The following is a 16,313-nucleotide window of genomic DNA, read 5'->3' on the forward strand; positions in this document are numbered from 1 at the left end:
CCGATTGGCTCAACTTCACCCTTCTCCGCTCGACGATTAGTTCAGCTCCACCCCTAAGTTCGCCTAGCTTCCCTTGGTCTTGCTCCGCTAGAATTCTCTGGTTTCGGCCCGGCTCTGACCCGCACAGCTCGACTCCACCTATCTGATTTCGGACCCGTTCGGCTTGGCCCCACCCACCTCCTTTGGGCCTCATGGGTCCCCGCCCTGATTGGCTTAGCTCCACCCATCTCCGGTCCGTTCGCACCTGCTCGACTCCACCCCTTTAGTTTCGGCCTTGTTCGGCTCGGCTCGGCTCCACTCGGTCGGTCGAGCAGAAGGAGCGGGCGGCCGAGCTGGAAGTGACGCGGCGAGGGCGGGGCCGAACTGTTGGCTCCGTCGCCGCCTCCCGGGCCGGGAAGCGATGTAGGAACCGCCAGACAGTCCCCACCTCTCCCCGGCCAGAGCCCCGCGGCCTGCCGCCGTCGCGCCGCCGCCATGAAGAAGCAATTCAACCGCATGAAGCAGCTGGCCAACCAGACTGTCGGCAGGCGAGTGCGCGGGGCGCGCCGGCGGGGGGCGCGCGGGGGGCGGGCCGGTCCTGCGCGCGACGAGCCGGGGAACGAGGAGAACCGGGCGCGGCCCGGCCTGGGCCAGCCGGGCGGGGGTCTGCGCCAAGTTGCGGCTTGGGCGCTGCCCATTGTCCTGCCCAGAGAAACATCGCCCTCGGGGGACCCCCGCGAGCCTTTACTCCCCTGTGTCCCCCGCCAGCCCGAGCTCGCCGCCTGCCGTGAAAACTCCGCAAACTTGTGTTCCTAACGCAGTGCCAAGCGCGCAGCTTTGGGGGCGGCGTTCCCAGGCTCTCCCCGCCGACCCGCTGTTGTAGCCTTTCTCCTCCCAGAAGAGCTTACTGGTCACAGGAATCTGAAGGGGTGTTAGACCAGTGAAGTTCAATCTCCTTGTGAAGAAGTCGAGAAGTGCGATCTCAAAATCCAGACTATTGGGAACTTGTTGCTAGTTCTTGACGTTCAGAAGTTTGGAAAGGGAAAAGAATGTCTTTTCTCATCTTGGATGTGGAAACAGATATTTTGTGTTTCTTTGATACTGCAGGAGTGCTTGACAGGAAACACTGATTTTTTTTTTTTTTTTTAAATGAAAGAATACAGGAGGGACTGTACATGGGTGGCTGTAGAACAGGAACGATGTGTGCGGTTTTTAGAGCTTCAGGAGGCTGTTGTCGTGTGCTGTGCTATCTGCAACAAATATTTCAAGGTCTTGCAGGGCAGATACCGGGTAGCCGTGCTGAACCAATTTGCTGTTTATTCTGAACGGAGATAGATGAATTTTTTCGTAGCTCTCGCTCTTTCCCTCCTCCCCTGACAGTTAAGGGGAGTTTGGTTTGGTTGAAGCACGTGAGACACTTCTTTTTTTTATGTGTAGGAAAATACTTTTACTTCCTCTTGAGTTTTCTAAATTTGCTTTTTAGAATGTTTCGTTTCCCTCAACTTTCTGCTAAGTTTTGTTACGAAGTTTCAAAAAAAAAAAAATCCCCGTCTTGTAGTTTTGGTATGCATTATCTTTTATCCAGAATCAGCTCCTGCCCCTTAAACCCACACATGTCTATTTTTCTGTTGCTTGTAGAATTAAAGAAAGAGGAAGATCAAGGCAAATAATCCTAATGGCTCAAACAAAAACATTATATAAAAAATAATAATTTATGTTTTGTACCCCTTTCTCAACAGTACGCATGGCAGAATCAAAACTTAGTGAATACCAAGATATGTTATTTGTTAGATTGTTTTTATTTATTAATTAATTTTTTTATTAGGTCTTGTGTGCGAAAAGGGATAATTGCTGTTTCTATGTAAAGTTCTGAGAGCTTTCTATCTTTAAAGCTATTTAGAGTTCTATGGACTCCTGCTTCCCCTTAGCCTCCCTTCCTACTTTTACATTCCAGCCGTGCCTACCCACTTTCAGTTTCCCTGAGAGCCCTTTAAGCATTACCCTCTTCCTGGACATCCCGGAAGCCCTTTTCCTCACACCCAGCTGATAGACACCTCTTACGGATTCTTCAGGTCTCTCGGCGATAGATAGTCTCTGTGCCCTGTGAAGATCCATGATGCCCCAGATGGGCACCATCATGATACCGCTTTTCTATAATCAAACTGCAGCCTTACCTGCTTGCGTCGCCTGTTGGACTGAGCACCCTGAGTGTCTTTCCCGTGTGTCTTTGATTCCCAAGACTTGTGACCCATATCCCATGACAGATGGCCTGTCGAAATGGTTAATTCCAGGAGTCTAGCTCTTGACTACATTGCCCGGTGCTGTGGGATTAAGTATGGGAAAATATGAACAGGATAGAGTGGTGGTGATTCATACTGGGACAGTAATTCTGGCCCTGACCTTTGACTCTGTTTAAAAATCTTTATTACTAGATGCCAGTGGAAGCTGCAGCTATTGCCGAGCTGTAAGGGTGTGGCAGCTGTGAGCCTCAAGTCAGAACATCTGTTTTTACTGGGGAGAAAACCTGTTGCTCTCTTGCTGTCGATTTCCTAGGCCGATCTCTCTCTCTCTCTCTCTCTCTCTCTCTCTCTCTCTCTCTTTCTTTCTCCCTGTGTGTATGTTTGTGTGTGTGTGTATTCCTGTTTAACCCTACGTGGTAGAAAAAAAAAATGGGAGGACAGAGCTGAGAATTATTATTGAATGGAGCCAGATGGTTGATAGACACCGGAAGCAGACATGGGTGTCATTTAGTTAAAAGATCAATGCTTTTCTAGCACAGATTTCTCCCAGCCATGATCTGTATAGAGAAGGAATTTATATATGTGAATGCCCACTGTTAGTTTGTATAGAGTTCTAGATGGCACCTTTCAGGGAGGTATTCCTGTAGGATGGAATACTTGGTAGTAGCTCCACCATGAAGTTTCATGGGACCAGCAGGTGGAGGATTAGCAATGCCAAGAAAGGATGAGCTATCATGATGCAATGTGTGTACAGAGGATGGATGAGTCTATTGGTGATGTGAGCAAGGCTTATCATGTGGGTGCCCTAAAGAGTAATGGGGAGGGTTGCTTTTGCCCACCTGCTCTTTGGTGAGTCAGATATTCAGTGGACACTGAGACCTTACTGCACACCATTGTGCAACAGTAAAGAATCAGATAAATACAGGATTTCTGCCCTGGAGCTGCTCAGTAGATCTGTGGAGGAGATAGGCAAGCCCCACATAATTGTAAACATAAGATAAGCACTTTCAGAGGAGAGCAAGTACACAGAGGAGAACCTGTCTGCCGCTGGATGGAGGAGGCCACAAAAGCTGCACACAGGAGATGTGCAGGGCCTTTTGTTTCCTTCTACCTTCCAGTACTTCTTTCAGATTTTCTTGTATGATTAGGTCTCTTCTGGTGATGAGAAAACACAATTCAAGGTGCCTGAGCAGGAAGGAAATCATTGACTTGTGAGCCGGAGTCCAGACAGCGCAGCTTTTGTTGAGACAGTCTCATTGCGTAGCCCAGGAGTCCCAGTCCTCTTGCCCCAGCCACACCAGTGTTGGATTTGGTAACATGCAGGAAGGCTTACTCTTTAGACAGGCTGGGCTCACAGACTTCCATTATCCTCAGCACAGGTCTCAGAGGAAAAGAATACTTGGTGACTGTGACCAAAGCCCCGGGATGGGCTCTCTCTCTGGGTCACATGCCTTTCCTGGGAAATGAAATGGACTTAACCCCGCCCAAACAGAGAGTGTAGGAGTGCTGGTTCCCCAAGGTAAACTGGGGTGCTGTTACAAGCAGAAGGAGAATGGGCAGACCCTGATTAGGCAAGCAAGAAAAACCCCACAGGGCTTTTCCAGTCTTGCTGTGGAAACAGAGAGGCATTCTCTCTGGAAAACTCTTAGCTTCAGCTAATCGCGTGGAGGCAGATGGTGCACCAGGAGATCAGGATGGTGGTGGCGGGAGAACACTGTCTGGAGCCCAGGAGACTGTCCCGGAGGATGAGAAGTATGAAGTGAGGAGGAACTGGAGGGATGCAGCTAGGAGCACCTCCCTGGTAGAGTCTGCCCCACGGGAGTTATCCGAGTGCTGTCATTGCTAAGTCAGGGCCGGGGAAGGACTGCAGAGAACCTGGAAGGCAAGTTCTGATTATGGGGACTATGGGAATGTGGGTCCCAACGTCTGGAGTTCTCAGGAAGATGCCGGAAATGTAGATTTTGGTGACCATTAGATGGCATTTAACTCAAGTTAAACAAGCACTGTAACCTTACATGACACAAAACTGTGTGGTCAGTGGCTCTGTGCTGGCATCTGCTTATCTCAGAGGACCTGGGAGTTACCCCTTCTTAGTTCCTTCTTTACCTGATACCATGGCATCGTTGGTTCTCTGACTTTGTTGGGGAGCCCATTTTCTTTTGCTGAGACCTTTATTAGGGCCTCAATAATTATTTCACCTTTCTACAGCGTGTTTTTACCAAGGGCTGTGCCCCGCCTCCTGGCCTGGTTCTCACCCACAGCACGTACCATTTATATTTTATGAAGGAGGACAAATGACTCGCCTGGTTGGCACAGCGACTAAGTGACCCATGCAGAACATGGTGTGGGGCTTCTGCCCCTGCAGCCCGTGTCCTTCTGACCACAGAACTCAGGCTGCCCTTTCACCAGGAAGGGTGTCATGTTTATGAACAAACATCCTAAACATCTCCCGTGATCGTTAAGCCAATGCCCTCCTTCTCAAAAGGAGCTTCCCTGAATTCTCCAGCAGCTCTGGAGTGATGTTCATTCTCGATTTAACAATAAGGAAGCCAGAGATCAAAGAGGTCATGGAGCTGGTCCGTGACAGAGTTGCGGCTCCAAACTGGATTTGTGCTGTTGAAGCGGACGTGTGTGGTGCTTCATTCATCTTCAGTGCTGCCTCCATCAGGTCTCGGAAGCTGTGCGCGATGTTCCTGTAACTCAGTGGCTCTCAACCTGAGGCTGTGTTTCCTCAGGGGACCCTGGGCCTATCTGGAGGCTTTTAGAGGCTTTGCTGAGGGCAAGAGCTCTGCCACTGAGCCATTATTTAGCCTTCTTGATTGTCATGACTTGGGTAGGTGGGGCCAGTGTTGCTGCTGGCATCTTTTGCTGGCATCTGGTGGGTTGAGGCAGCGAGTCCTGAACAGTGCCAACAGCAAGGAATTGTACAGTACCAGCTGCAATGGTGTGGAGGTTTAGAAACCCGACTTAGTCTTCTTCAGTGTTCTGGGTATGTGAGTGGTCGCAGGCCAAGGTGGCAGACTATCGGCTTGCGGGTCATAGATGCATTCTGTTCACTTTATTCAGTGCTTATTCATGTATTGTTAACTTTAAAGATTTAGTGCTTTTCCTCTGAAAAATATGGATCTTGTGCTTCTTCTAGAAGAATCTTGGAAATTCTGTCAGTATCAAATATCCCTGTCTAGTACAGGTCCTGGAGCAAACTGCAGCTTTCACATTGTAGGCATCCACTCGCCGCGTGCGCAGCCCGTAGCTGGTGGGCTTTACCTCTTTATAGTCCTTGCTGACCTCTTCCTCATCATTGAGATCCAAGGAGGCTCTCCAGGAGCAGAGGCAGCCGTCCGTTACAGCAGCAGGAATCACTTTAGCCAGAAGACATTGCTACCTGCTGATGCCACAGTGGTCCCCTGGCACCGTGCTGATAGAACTTCTCTGTGAGGCAGCACTTCCTGTCATGTCTCTCACACACCAGCTGCTTGCTTTGCCAGCCATAGCATCTGCTCCTCACTAATTAACGGCTTCTTTCCTCTCCTTGGGTTTCACTTTACCTCTCCCCCAGAGATCTCTGAACAGGGTACCCAAGGAAAGCTAGGTACCAAGCCCAGTGGCTTCCACCCAGCCTCCGATACCGCAGGAGTGGAAAAGGTCCACATCTGGGTATCTTCTTCGTTGGATCATGGGTCGCCTTGGGTGGGTTGCAGGTTGAGGAATTCTAGAATACTCAACAGCCTATTTACAGGTGTATGACAATCCATCTCCCTCTGGGGAGTCGGGGGAGTTAAAAACAGCCACAGAAGGATGTGGTCACCTAGCATCAGCTTTATTTATGACGCCAACATGGGACTCATGAATCACCCCGTGACACAAGTTCCTGGTGCTGGGCACCACCCTGCATCGTTTGCAGTTGTAATGGAGGGTGCACCATGCCGACTATGGAATACTTTGTATGTATCATTCTGTTTCTAAACGTAGGTGGATACCATGGTAACCAAGTAAAAATCCACTGAAACAAGTTATTTCATTCCATCTACTTGGCATCTAATTTCCTGAAGGCCTAAGGACCCACGGTTCCAGATGTGAAACCCTTGAGGCCTTTGTTTTTGTTTTGACAAAAGGGTCTTACTCTATAGGCCAGCATGGTTTTGAACTCCTGATTGTCCTACCTCAGCCTCCTAGTGCTGTGATGACTGCATGTCTTCTTGTCACCTTCAGACAAGTTTCAGATTTCAGAACTTTTCAGGCCCTGGAGTAGTGTGCATATATGCTGGTATTATAGATAACCACCAGCTGAGTCTTGAGTAACAGCTTCAAACCCATCCTGTTTCTGTAGCGAAACGTGTGCATATAATTACCCCAAAGGACATAGAAAACTGTAGCTGCCCATGGTAGCTTCTTGTCATCACAGGTCAAGTTTATAGTCAGTGGGTTTCAAGTATGCCTGATAAGTTTCAAACTTAATTTTATTTTTGCCCCACCGCCATGAAAAGGATTGTGGATCTATTCTAGTTATAGTAATATACCTATATGAATGACTGTAAGTCTTTCATTTCAAATAGTGCTTCCCTGCAAGAGATCAGAAACTACAGTTAATAGTGTATGAGCAGGGATCGCAAACTCAAGTGCCTGGGCAGATAAAGAAATGGAGTAGGAGGTGGGTTTGAGAACAGGGAATGGTGGGGGCTATTGAACAGTTATCCATTTAAAAGAGGGGGTTACTTTTTACCTTCAGCCAATTGTTGCCTTGGTAAACGTACATGTATCTCCCTTTTTAAAAGAGAGGGACAGACATATATTTTGTAAGTGTGAGTGTCTGTGCATATATATATGCACCACATATATGCAGGAGCCTTCAGAGGTCAGAGAAGGCACCAGATTCCCTGAAACTGGAGTTACAAATGGCTGTGGGTACTGAAAACTAAACCCAGGTCCTCTGCAAGAACAGCAAGTGGTTTTACCTATCCTGAGCCGTCTCTCCAGCCCCCTCACATCTCCCATTTTCAATGATGCACCAGAATGCTGATTTTTCTGTAAAGTTTTATGATACCTAAGTGTTAGCAACTAAAAAGAAAAGCTATTCATGTAAGCCAAAGAAAACATATCTGCAAACTTTCTCTGCTTTGGGCCATCTGCTTTGACCTCTAGCTTAGAGACTGGTACGTGTGGCATGAAAAGTTGTCTGGTGGTAGTAGTTAGCTGCCTCTTAAGATGTAGATTGCTAATTTGTTAGTCATATATTATTTTTACATGTATGTTACTTTTATATGAAATACCTTCTAAGAAGAAGAAAACAAAAAATGTTGGTAGATATTTTATTTTAGAACTTCCTTATTTTCTAGCCAGTTGGACTTAAAGTTATTTACCTTAGAAAAGGTAATGAAAGCCTACTTTAAAAAGAGAAATCCTTGGAGCTGGAGAGAGGGCTCAGACCTTAAGAGTACTTCCTGCTCTTCCAGAGGACTGGGTTCCTAGCACCAAAAGGTCTGCTCACAGCTGTCTGTAACTCTAGTCCATGGGATCCAGTATCCCCTTCTGGCCTGGGCACTGCATACACCTGCTGTACATAGATACATAATACATACATACATACTACATGTAGGCAAAGCGCTCACAAACAAAAAATAAATCTTTAAAAATGAGAAACCTTTAAAGAAAAGAATGAGTTAAGAAAGCTTGTGTCCTGCTCTTCCTCCATTTCCAGGAGCATGCATAATGGTCATAGAAAACACTGCACACTCCTCGTATATTTGTCACTGGGTACCTTTAGTATTGGTCTAGGATGCTCAGGTCTCAGAAAATGCTATAGTGTTTGCATATAGCCATTTTTACTGACCTATGTATTTTAAATCATCTCTGGATTACTTAGTGCATTGGATAATTAGTGCATTGTAAATACTATATAAATGTTATGCTGTATATTTTAGGGAAGAATGGTAAAGGAAAAATCTGTTGAGGATGAAAGTAATTTTCCCTGAAGTATTTCATACCCAGGTTGGTTGAATCCATACATGGGAATACAGAGGAAAGCCAACTATACTGGCACCAGGAAGCACTGTTGGTCACTTCTCCTCCCAAACCATTCCCTGGGTGACCTCAGCCCCATAACTCTCACTTCTTGGTTGATGGTTTGCAGTTTTTTGTTTGTTTGTTTGTTATTCGGGACAGGGTTTCTCTGTAGCTTTGGAGCCTGTCCTGGAACTAGCTCTTGTAGACCAGGCTGGCTTCGAACTCACAGAGATCCACCTGCCTCCGCCTCCTGAGTGCTGGGATTAAAGGTGTGTACCACCGCGACCTGACTGATGGTTTGTAGTTTTAAGATCTGGTCCTGGCTTCACTTCACTCCCAGGTGATACTGCCATCTTAGTCTTGAACATCTCTGGCTAAGTGTGCTGCAGAAATTGAACTCATTATGACCTTCATCTTAAATTCTCATTTTCTTAACTTTCCTACACGATGGATCACCAGACTTGCCTACAAGCTGAATCTAAGCCATCCTGTTTTGTCAAAGGAGGCTTTTTGCAACGAGCACAGTCATGCACTACAATAGTAGGGTTGAGTCATTAGAACGGTGACCTGGTTGGCCCATAGAACCCAGAGAGTTTACAGTGAGTTTTCTGGGCTGGGTATGCTGCTCACCAGTGAGTGCTTCTGTGGCATATGTGAAGCCCAGAATTCTGTCCCCATTGACCATAAAACAGAACAAAAAATTTTCTTCCTTCCCCAAGGACATAAATGCCATCACAGCCCCCAGCGGTTCTGCAAATCCTGTTTCTCTCCTACATTTTACATCCTGCTGTCACTGTCATGAGCTTCCTGTTCTTTCTTTTCTTTTCTTTTTTCTTTCTTTTCTTTTCTTTTTTTTTTTTTTTTTTTGGTTTAAGTTTCTTGAAACAGGGTTTCTCTTTGCAGCCCTGGCTGTCCTGGAACTGGCTCTGTAGACCAGGCTGGCCTTGAACTTTGCCTGCCTCTGCCTCCCAAGTGCTGGGATTAAAGTTATTACACGCCCCCCTCTTGCTGTCCCCCAGCTTCCTTTTCTGATCCTTGCACGTGGTTTCTGTGCTTCATGGACACCCTTCCTGTCACCTTAGTCAGCTCTCATTTTTCTCCTGAACTGAAGATTGTCTTCCAACTAGTTTTGCTGCTGAAGGGAGCGCAGCAGTAAATTGTGCGGAGCAATGTGCTCTGGACTAGTTTGCAGCTAAGACAAATTCCAGAAGATAGAACAGATCTGTGGAAAGCTTCTGTGTCGGATGAGGACTGTGTTGAGCGGGTAGCTCCGAATTGCTGCACGTGAAAGAGCATGTTTGCTGTGGAAACAGTGTCCAATCTTTTTCAGTTAGTGGTAAGGACTGGAGATTCTGGGCCACACCCTTTCAGTGATTCCTGGTTTGGGTTTCCCTATTACAGGATATTGACTGCTGAAAAAGTTTCTCTCTTCTACTCCCTCCCCACAGTTTGTCTTTTTAGGTGTCTGCCTTATCAGAGATGCTTTGTCTAGCCGTCCGTTTGGTCTCTCCTTTAATATTTCATCAGCTTTTCTTCTCTAGTTTCTCCTCTGTCACACGAGTCAAAGAGTGCTTCATAAATGCTTTAAATCATAAGTCACAGGACAAGTCAAGAGGGACTCAGGTGAACACAAATATTTATATCAACGCATGTTGAGAGATGCAGGGAGGGTCTTTCAGCTACCTGTCACTCGGCAGTGTAAACATTTAGAAGTCCACCAGCTTGGATTTCACATGGTTATTGGATACTTGCAGATGTATGGGCTGGAGTGGCTGATTGAAACCAAACCCAGCCATACCTGAAGGAATACACTGGAGTACTTCACTCACTGCATATGGGGGGAGGGGTCTAGGATTGAGGATGTTGGGTGTAACACAGAGATCTCTGACATGTGGCTGGAGGGGTACGTGTTCAGTTAGGGCCTCTCTGGATACAGAAGCTGGGGCATCATGGTGACAGACTCATGGAGATAGTAGGTGACAGCAGAATTGCAACAAGTCAGACATAAACTTAGGGGACCTGACCCTGTATATTCTGTCCTTTAATGTCTTCTTCTGCTTATAAATCAGAAAGAGCTGTATCTGCTTCTTAGCATTTGTTTTATGCTCGCTTGGGTAGAGGACGGCAGTTGGCGTGCACTGACAGTCAGTGTAGAGTGTAGCTTCCTTCTTGAAGCTTTCAGAAACATTAGAATTGCTGTGTCCTTAAAAAAAAAAAAACCCAACCTGATATTAACTGATTACATCTTTCCTCCCAGGAGAAATTTGGTTGCTCATTGAAATTCTGTTGTGTTGTTATTATATTTATTGTAGTGCACATTTAATTTTCTGTACTTGTTTCTTTTTAAAAAAAGATTTCTGATAATTTCATACATGTATATAATGGATTTCACTTAGCCCCCAGCCCCTACTTTCATAACTTTTGTATGTGACCCACTGAGCTTAATCATGATTGTTTGCATGAGCAGGAATAGGCTAGAAAGAATGATACCCCCTCCACTAACAGCCGTTAACTGCCCGCAGTGCTTCATGGTGAATAGGGCCTCACAAAGTCCTCTGTCATGCATGATGGTGATTGCCCAGCTTTCAGCAGGTTTACCTCTCTTCAGACAATGGTAAGACCCTCATTGTGATTGCATCTGGGGATGTTAGCAGGTAATAACATACCAGTCACACGCGCTAAACTCCCAGATGTCAAGATGAAAAATTTAGTCTTTGACCACTTCCACCAACTCCTGGAGACAGGCAGTGTTCATAGCTTGCGCCTTTTTGCAGCCTGTTGTTAATTTCCTTTTCCAATTGGAAGAGATCATGGTTTGCAGACTACTGCAATCAGATTTGGGGGCCCTTTTGTGTGGCAGCTCAGAAAATGAAGATGATGCTTTTGGGCTTGAAGTCTGGGAGCAGGTATGGCTAGGAAACTGTGGCACTAGGCTGAGAGGTAAGGACAGCAGACCTAAGGTGACAGACAGCACCTCAGATAGGGGAAACAGTGCTACAGTGTTCAAGCTGCAGAGAGAGCAAGGGCAGGGAGAGGTGAGGACAGCGAGGCACAGCTGCTCCTTGCTGACACAGGCTACTGGGTGACTTTCACCTCTGTGTTGTGTGTCTAGTACTCCCCGAGACAGTGCAGCACTACTTCGGGATCAGCAAATGGTGTGAGCGCCAGTTCTGCACTGTCTCGGGGACTGGTGGTCATAATCTGTTGTACAGATTTTTAATCGGGATTTTAGCCAGTTCTTTTCATATGATCATTTTCAGTTTTGTGTCTTTTCTAGCTTCTAAGGAATTTAAAATTCTGATTATTTGGAGATGGCATTCATTAAAATATTAATTGGGCTAGTTGTAGTAGTGGTACATGCCAGAATCCCAGGACGCGGGAGGCAGAAACAGGAGAATGGTGAATTCCTGGCAGCCTGAGCTAGTGACCACTTGTCTGAAAAATAAAATAAATAAACCAATAGTAGTATTTATTGGGTACCTACTCTGTGTGAACCCTAAATTGTTGTTGTTGGTTAAAGACTAGGCCGTAATTTATTTTGGTACAAAAATAAATTAATTTATTTTTTTACCAGAAATGTATGGTTTAGTAATCTGTGGGCTGAAAGCTTCAGGAAGACTTGGTAAAGGCAGATCTATCTGGTCATAGGGAGACTGGGCATGGCATTTCTTTTCATATATACAGACTTTTATGTGCTTTACAGATGTTTTCTTTTTTCATTTTATCTATCTATCTATCTATCTATCTATCTATCTATCTATCTATCTATCTATCTATCTATCTATCTATCTAATCATCCATCCATCCATCCATCCATCCATCCATCCATCCATCCATCCATCCATCTATGTCTGTTTGTTGAGACTGGGCTTCTCTGTAATTACCCAGGCTGTCCTGGAATTCGCTCTGTAGGCCTCAAACTCACAGAGACCTGCCTCTGCCTCCTGCGTGCTGGAACTAAAGGCATGTGCCACCATCGCCACTGCCAGGTGTTTTCTTGAGGATCTAACTACTTTTATTGGCTAACCTGGGTGATATTAATGTGCTATGTGTATTTGACTGTTACAACTGATAATTTTATTGTGTCTTTGGTTTACTAGTATATATGTCATCTGTGCTTTCTATTTTTTCTTCTGTTTCTTTCATTCTTCCTCCATCCTTTCCTGTCTTCTCTCCTCCCCTCCTTTTGGGAACAGAGTTGCTGCTCCTGTCCCTGTGTGATCCTATTGCCTTATCTTCCAGAGTAGTTGAGGCCATAGAACATACCATTGTGAACTGGCTTTTTCCTATTATTTCTTTGGATGGTTTTTTTCCTATCCTTTACTTAATTGTTCAGGCTCCAAGATATGTGTTGCTGTATCCTTATTTGTATTGTTGTTGTGTGGAAGGTCTGTGAGTCTATTCCTACCTGGCTTTGCAGAAGCATCAGGAGTACTTGAATCCTGTTTTACTTAGGGTTTCTATTGCTGCAGTAAAACACCATGATCAAAAAGCAAGTTGGGGAGGAAAGGGTTTATTTGGCTTACTTTTCCTTGTTGTAGTCCATCATTGACAGAAGCCAGGACAGGAACTTAAAACAGGGCTGGATCTTGGAGGCAGAAGCTGATGTAGAGGCTACGGAGGGGTGCTGCTACTGACTTGCTCCTCATGGCTTGATCAGTCTACAGACTCCAGGATCCTGGTATGGCACCACTGACAGTGGGTTGGGCCCTCTCCCATCAGTCACTAATAAAGAAAATGCCTCATAGACTCGCCTGCAGACCAAGTTTTAAAAAATTATCTTTTAAAAGAAAATTTGCTTATTATGTGTACAGTGTTCTGCCTACATGTATGCCTGCACAACAGAAGAGACACCAGATATAGATGGTTGTAAGCCACCATGTTCTTGCTGGGAACTGAACTCAAGACCATTGAACCATCTCTCCAGCTCATATTGCCCAATCGCCCAACCTTTTTTTGGCAGGGTTTCTCTAGCTTTGGAGCCTGTTCTGGAACTAGCTCTTGTAGACCAGGCTGGCCCTAAACTCACAGAGATCTGCCTGCCTCTGCCTTCTGAGAGCTAGGATTAAAGGCATGTGCCCCACCGCCCTATATCCCAATCTTATAGAGGCATTTTTTTAGATGATGTTCCCTTCTCTCAGATGATTTTAGCTTGTATCAAGTTGACATGAAACTCTCCAGCACCAATCCTACTGAAATGCAGGTGTTATAATCTGGGTTACTCATGAAGTCTGCAAGCATCGTTCCCTTAAGATACAGCATGTAGTGTATCTCCCTATTTGAGTCCAACTATAAGGCTGGCAGGTGAGTATTTTTGCTGAAGAAAACAAACTTGTCTCTTAATGATACTCCCAGAGCCAATTGGGAAAGGGGGAGCCCAACATGTTGACCAGTCAGATCATACTGGAATGTGATATTCTTATGGGTAAATATGAGAATGAACATAGCAGATATGCTTCTCAAATGTTGCCTGCGTATGGAGGGGCTGAGATGAACTGAAGAAAAGGGCCAATAGAGTCTGATGCTGAGGCAGGTGAAAGTGAGGAGAGAGAGCATCCTTCATGAGGGTGACTGGACCTCTGCCCTCAGAAGAGTGGAAATGGTAGCGTGCCCTGGGAAGGAGGCCCTAGCTGGGCTGACAGGTTTGCGTCTCACTTTTTGACATTTCTGGTTTTTGGACTTACTCTCTCACGTCTCAGGTGATCTCATCTAGCTCTTTCCAGGAACCGTTTCTTGATGGAGGCTTGGAATATGCGTTTCTAATAGGAGGGTAGGGGGTGACTCTGTATTCCATTTACTTGTGTGTGTGTGGGGGGTCAGAGCGGGAGGCAGTGTCTCACTGCATAGCCCAGGCTGGACTGGGATTGACATGTAGCCCAGGCTGGCCTAGCCTAGAAATCCTGGCAGCCCTTCTGCTTCAGCCTTCCAAGTGTTTGGATGGCAGCCATACACCACTGTAGTCAGCTGTGAACTGTGCATTTCCTCTCATAGTCACATGGGCCGAGTCCATTTTACATGGCCCACTTGTTCTGTGTTTGCCTGGCAGGATGCTGAGTTTTTACTAGTCCAACTATGGAGAAAACCAGTGAACCAAGGAACTGCAAGATGAGCAATGGTAAAGCACTTGCAATGGATTATTGGTGGTAGTGTGTTAGTGTTGCTTTTAAGGAACTAGTTAGCAAGTCACAAGGCAATAGACTTAATTGTAGGCTCTGACTGCTAGGGCATCCTTTAATAAAGGCGTTGCTGAAGATTTTAGGTAGAGGTTGTAACAGTTCTCAGGTCCAAGCTCCTTTCACTCTCCAAGAAATTACTCTCTCAAGTAATTTCACAGGCTCCAGAAGTACCAAGGCCATGGACAAGAGCTTTAAGGTGCGCTACTCCCCCTCTTCCAGTCTGGCAGCTCAGCAAACCCAGCAGTTCTTGAAGAAGCTCAGCCAGAGCTCGTGTTGTGGGCGCTGTCTGGAGAGATGCCATAGCAGCGTTCACTTCCAAGTGGGTCTCTGTTCTTTCACCAATTTCTAGAACGCTTGCTCGTGTGTTAGATATGAGCTCCCTCCAAGCAGAAGTGTTCCCTCTGGGAGGAGAATTCCTAGTCATCAAGTCATTTTCCGTCAGAATCTTTCTTTAGGCGAGTTGCCTGAGGTGTTTTAAAGATCTGGCTGTGGTGTGTAGTGAGTGTGCTGAACTTGAGCCGAGGAGCTGAGGTGCCCCCATGCGGATCTCCAGCCTGCCAGCACATCCTCTCTCTCCCTCCTTCCCTCAACCCTCTTCACTTGGCCTTCCCTCTTTTCTTCCCTTCCTCTCTTTTCCCCTCCATCCCCTTTCTTCCCCACTCTCTCTTTCTCTACCCTGCCCCCTTTCTTCCTCTCACCTTGGTCTGGTCTGCCTCTGCTGTGCTTCAGGGGCTCCTGATGTCACGGTGGAACGAGCCCTGGTATGTTTAAGACATGCATTTGTGATAAAGAGGTATCACAAGACAGTGAGGAAATGGCATGAGACAACGGGTTAGCATTGGTTGGGGACCAGTCAGGTTAGATTTCACCTCACCATCGTATGCCAAAGTAAATCCCAAATGGATCAAGAGTTTTACACAGTGCCTTGGTGTTGCAAGAAGAGTGGGCCCTTGTTCTGTCCTGGCCGCTCGGCTAGCTTTCACCCGAAATAACCACACAGAAACTGTATTCATTAAATTACTGCTTAGCTGATTAGCTCTAGTTTCTTATTGGCTAATTATTATATCTTAATTTAACGCATTTCTATTAATCTATGTATCGCCACATGATCGTGGATTACTGGCAAGATTCTAACCAGTGTTGGTCTCAGGCAGGAGATCCATGGTGTCTCTCACTCTGCCCTTCTTCCCAGAATCCAGTTCTGTCTTCTCCATGCCTACCTAAGTTCTTCCCTATCAAAAGGCCAAGGCAGTTTCTTTATTCAACCAGTGAAAGCAACACATAAACAGAAGGACTTCCTACACCACCTGGGAGCAGTTCAATGTTTAGAACCTGCCTAACATGCTTGAAGCTCTTGGTTTGATACCCAGTTTAAGGGAAAACCATCATTAAAAAATTAATAAAAATAAATGGAGTTTATCATAGGAAGTAAAGTACTTCGTGATTTGGTATAAAAGTTCAGAGAAAGAGCAATAGATAACTGCATATTTAAGCAATTAAATTTTGGGTAGAGCACTTCTAGGTGCTCAAGGCCTTAGGTTTGGTTCTTAGCACAACAAAAATAAGTCACTTTGTTGTGGTATCATAATGCTATGTTGAATGCTATTTGGCAAAAACAGTAGCCATAATTGATGGCTAATATCCTAATGTATAAAGCTTTCAATTTAAAAAACACTAGCCCAATGAGCCAGTAAACAGAATGTTCATAGCTGTGTACAGGTAACTGAGAATGGAGGAGATTCTCCTTTTTCTCTCTTTTTTGTTGTTTGTTTTATTGAGATGGGGCTTTGCTCGGGGTGGCCCGAAGCATGACTAGTCTAGGCTGACCTCAGATTCACAGTGCTGTGTCCTCCTGTCTCCCGACTGCTGGGATTAAAGGCGTGGCCACCATATGCTGTGACTTTTCAGAAATTCA

General features: G+C 45.8%; 1 protein-coding gene across 6 annotated transcripts in view; it reads left to right on the top strand.

Moving 5' to 3' along the window:
- The first annotated feature begins 358 nt into the window (after nucleotides 1–358).
- Nucleotides 359–16,313, top strand: part of Arhgap17 (Rho GTPase activating protein 17) — a 93,111-nt gene continuing 77,156 nt past the window's right edge. For all 6 annotated transcript variants that reach the window (XR_009057572.1, XR_009057573.1, XM_057777867.1 and 3 more), the window contains exon 1: nucleotides 359–527. Coding sequence is in view for 4 of the 6 variants with exons in the window: in XM_057777867.1 (XP_057633850.1) it covers nucleotides 475–527 (53 nt within the window). In the remaining 2 variants the exon portion in view is untranslated. The remainder of the gene's footprint in view (nucleotides 528–16,313) is intronic.

The sequence above is a fragment of the Chionomys nivalis genome, chromosome 8 (assembly GCF_950005125.1).
Source record: "Chionomys nivalis chromosome 8, mChiNiv1.1, whole genome shotgun sequence".
Classification (NCBI taxonomy): Eukaryota; Metazoa; Chordata; class Mammalia; order Rodentia; family Cricetidae; genus Chionomys; species Chionomys nivalis.